This window comes from Chaetura pelagica, unplaced genomic scaffold, assembly GCF_000747805.2.
Source record: "Chaetura pelagica isolate M959 unplaced genomic scaffold, ChaPel_1.0 scaffold49, whole genome shotgun sequence".
Classification (NCBI taxonomy): Eukaryota; Metazoa; Chordata; class Aves; order Apodiformes; family Apodidae; genus Chaetura; species Chaetura pelagica.
Genome location: NW_009970715.1, coordinates 225,200 through 228,415, shown reverse-complemented (window position 1 = coordinate 228,415; position 3,216 = coordinate 225,200). Strand labels below are relative to the sequence as shown.

Here is a 3,216-nt window from a genome sequence, read left to right as displayed (position 1 = left end):
AGCCCTGAGGACCCAGCCCGAGGGGTCCTGTGCTGGGCAGGGGCTGCCTCACCCCACCCCTCCCCAGGTTCCCTGCGCCTGGTGAACGGCAGCCACCGGTGCGAGGGGCGGGTGGAGCTGTTCTACCTGTCCCAGTGGGGCACGGTGTGTGACGACGCCTGGGACCTGCGGGATGCCAAGGTGGTGTGCAGGCAGCTGGGCTGTGGGCACGCCCTGGCAGCCCCGGGGGAGGCCCATTACGGGCAGGGCACTGGTTACATCTTCCTCGACAACCTCAAGTGCAAGGGCCACGAGCCCTCCCTGCTGCGCTGCTCCCACATCCGCTGGGACGTTCACAACTGTGACCACTCCGAGGATGCTGGGGCTCTCTGCAGCATCCTATGACCACCAGGACCCTCACCCAGGGATGGGGGGGGGGGGGGAGGAGCTGGTGACCACAGTCACAGACCACCTGTCTGCTGGTTGGGGACACTCGCTCTCTGCCTCAGTTTCCCCACTTGCCCCACAGGGGTGTTGACTGGGGCTCCCGTGGGTGTTTGGGTGGGAAGAGCCAGGGGATGACCAGGCTTTTCTGTGCTCCAAAAATACCTGCTGAAGATTTTCCCCTCCTCCTTGGAAAAACAAAACCCTCTTTGGTGTGAAATCTGGCTGGTTTCAGCTGTTTCATTTAAGAGGTGAGGAGACCCAAAAAACCAAATCGATTTTCTGCTGTGAAAATGATGTGAGATTATAATCAGAGAGTGTAAAAAGGGGCAGAAATCACACCAGGATATTCCAGTGGCTCTGCAGGGAGTTGCTGCTGTTGTGCAGTTTGCTTTACAAATCCCCCCAACCCCCCCTTCCCCAGGAATCCCAATAGCAGCTTTTCCTTCCCATTTTGGCAGAAGGAATCCCAAGTCCTCCCCCACTTCCCTGCAGCAGGAAGGCAGGTGTTGGATCTCCCACTGCTTCTGTTCCCATCCTGCTCCATGGCTGCCCAGGATTTCTTCCTCGTGCTCATTTCACCTCCTGTTTCTTCTGGGTTTGCAAAGAGCTCAGCTGAGATTTTCCTCACCCTGGAGGCTTTGGCACAGCCAGTCCCTGCCCAAAAATCCCTTTGGGAAGTGGGGAAGGATCAGGATCCCTGCAACCTCCCTGTGTTCTTCTCCATCCTGTGCAGTCCAGACCAGCTCTGGCTGCTCTTTCCTAGGAGCTCTGGGATGCTCTGAGGTGTCCAGAGCAGTCATGGAGCTTGAAGTCAGGGAAGGAGCAAATGGAAAACCATTGAGAAGACCCTAAATCTCAGCCCAGCATGGTGCTAAACCCAGGATCCCAGTCTCTCCCCAGTGCCACCCCTTTGGGTAAGGGCTGTTTCCCTCCCAACTCAGGTGGAAGGACTCAGCCTGCAGCACCCGCCGCCTTGGCCATCAACCATTCCTGATTCCTGGAACGCTGGGAAAACCACCTCTGTGTGCTGGTGGATGGGGTGCCAGGGTGGGGAAGGGCTGGAGCAGCAGGGCAGAGCAGGGCCTGGCTGCTCCCCCCTCCTCTCCCTCCTCTGTGCAATTCTTTTGTTAATAATAGATTGTGCATATTCCTGGGGTTCCCACCCACCAGCCCTCCCTTCCCTCCCCCGCCCCCCATTCATTTTTCTTACATGTGTTTGGGTTTGTTTTGTGAATAAATAAAAGCCCTTTGGAAGTGTGCTGAGACCTGGCTTGCTCCCCTGTCACCCCCCTGAAGCCTGGGCAGGAGCAAACACCAGGGGAAGAGGAGATGTCTCAAGCCCAGAGGCTCGTGCTGCCAAGAATGGGTACAAATCCCTTGCCAGGCCCCCAGGCTGCCCTTTATTCCCACCCAGCTGGGAGCCAAGCCCAGACCCTTCCCCAGCCCAGCTCCAGGGTTACAACCCTGACCTCTGCCAGGTTTGTAGGGAGGAGGCTGGATCCAGCTCTGGGTTTGTTCCCAGGGGGATTCTGGCTGCTGTTGCTGCCGTGTGGCTGCGCAGGCTCTGCAGGGCTGCCAGCAGCAGATTGGTGCTGTTTGCTGAGGCCAGAGGAGCAGATGGGAAGAGAGACAGACCTGCCTGCTGCTGCCTGCAAGGGGAGGCTGTGACCACAGGGCTGGGAACTGGGACAGAGCTCCCAATTTGGTGAGGTTTTTCCACCCCCCGCTGGCCAGTGGCGCTGGCCTGAGCACTGATGTGGCTGTGAGGTGGCACATCCAGGCCACCAGACCACTGTGGACATTGGGGACATGTCTCCATGCAGCTCCCAGGTCGATGTGGTTCCTCTCAGGTGTCCTCAGCCCCACCTCTCCCAGGGCTTTCCCAGCACTTTGCTTCTAGACCAGATTTCCACCAGTGGGGAAACTGAGGCACGGAAGCATCTTCCAGGCAGGCCATGGCAGATGTTGGCTCTGGAGGCTTTGGTGAGACCCTGGGAGAGGGGAGGGAGGTGGCATGTGAATCAGCCCTCTCCTTTTGGTGACCCTTCCAGGTCCTGCCTGTGCAGCTGCCCACCCCCCTCCCTCCTGCCCCCCTGCTTCTCATCTCACCTCCTGCCTCCAGGACAGCTGGGCAATGCTGGGGTCCTGCTGGGAACAGCAGGGGGACAGGGATGTCCCCAGCAGCCCTGGGCCCCCCCTGCAGCACAAGCCAGCTGGGCATGGGGCAGAGAGTGGGGAGGGTCTGCCAGCTTTGTCCCCTCAGTCCCTGTGGCTATGGGAGGTGGGGCAGGGGGTGGCCAGGAGCTGCACTGGAGGCTGCTGCTGGGATTGCCCTCCTTTCCTTGGGGACTGTGCCTTGAGCTGCCAAATCTGGGTTGGTTTTCATGTCACCCCACCCCCTGCTCCTCTTCACTTCGGGCTGGGATGAGCAGATCCTGCTCTCCCTGGGCTCTCCCACCACCTGCAACCCCACAAACAAAGGGTTTCCAGCCAGGAGACACAGTAACCTCCTCCCTGTCTTCTAGCCTTTTCTCCAGCAGGCAGGGCTTGGGATGTGCTGGGATCCCCACAGACATTCCATGCTCAAGCTGAGTGTCATCTCCATAGGAGCAGGGAGTGACAGGCACGGTGGGAACAGGGTATGAACACAGGGATGTTCTGGAAGGGAATGAGCAGGAGGGTGCTCTGGAGCAGGGTATGAGCACAGAGATGCTATAGAGCAGGGTATGAGCATGGGGGATCCCCCTGGAGCAGGGCAGCAGCTCAGGGATGTTCTGGAGCAGTCCAGCA

The 3,216-nt window shown here is 59.2% G+C and overlaps 1 protein-coding gene across 1 annotated transcript in view; it reads left to right on the top strand.

Moving 5' to 3' along the window:
• Window positions 1–384, top strand: part of SSC4D (scavenger receptor cysteine rich family, 4 domains) — a 29,786-nt gene extending 29,402 nt beyond the window's left edge. The window contains exon 9 of the mRNA XM_010006044.1: window positions 68–384. Within this exon, the coding sequence (XP_010004346.1) occupies window positions 68–384 (317 nt within the window). The remainder of the gene's footprint in view (window positions 1–67) is intronic.
• Window positions 385–3,216: the final 2,832 nt, after the last annotated feature.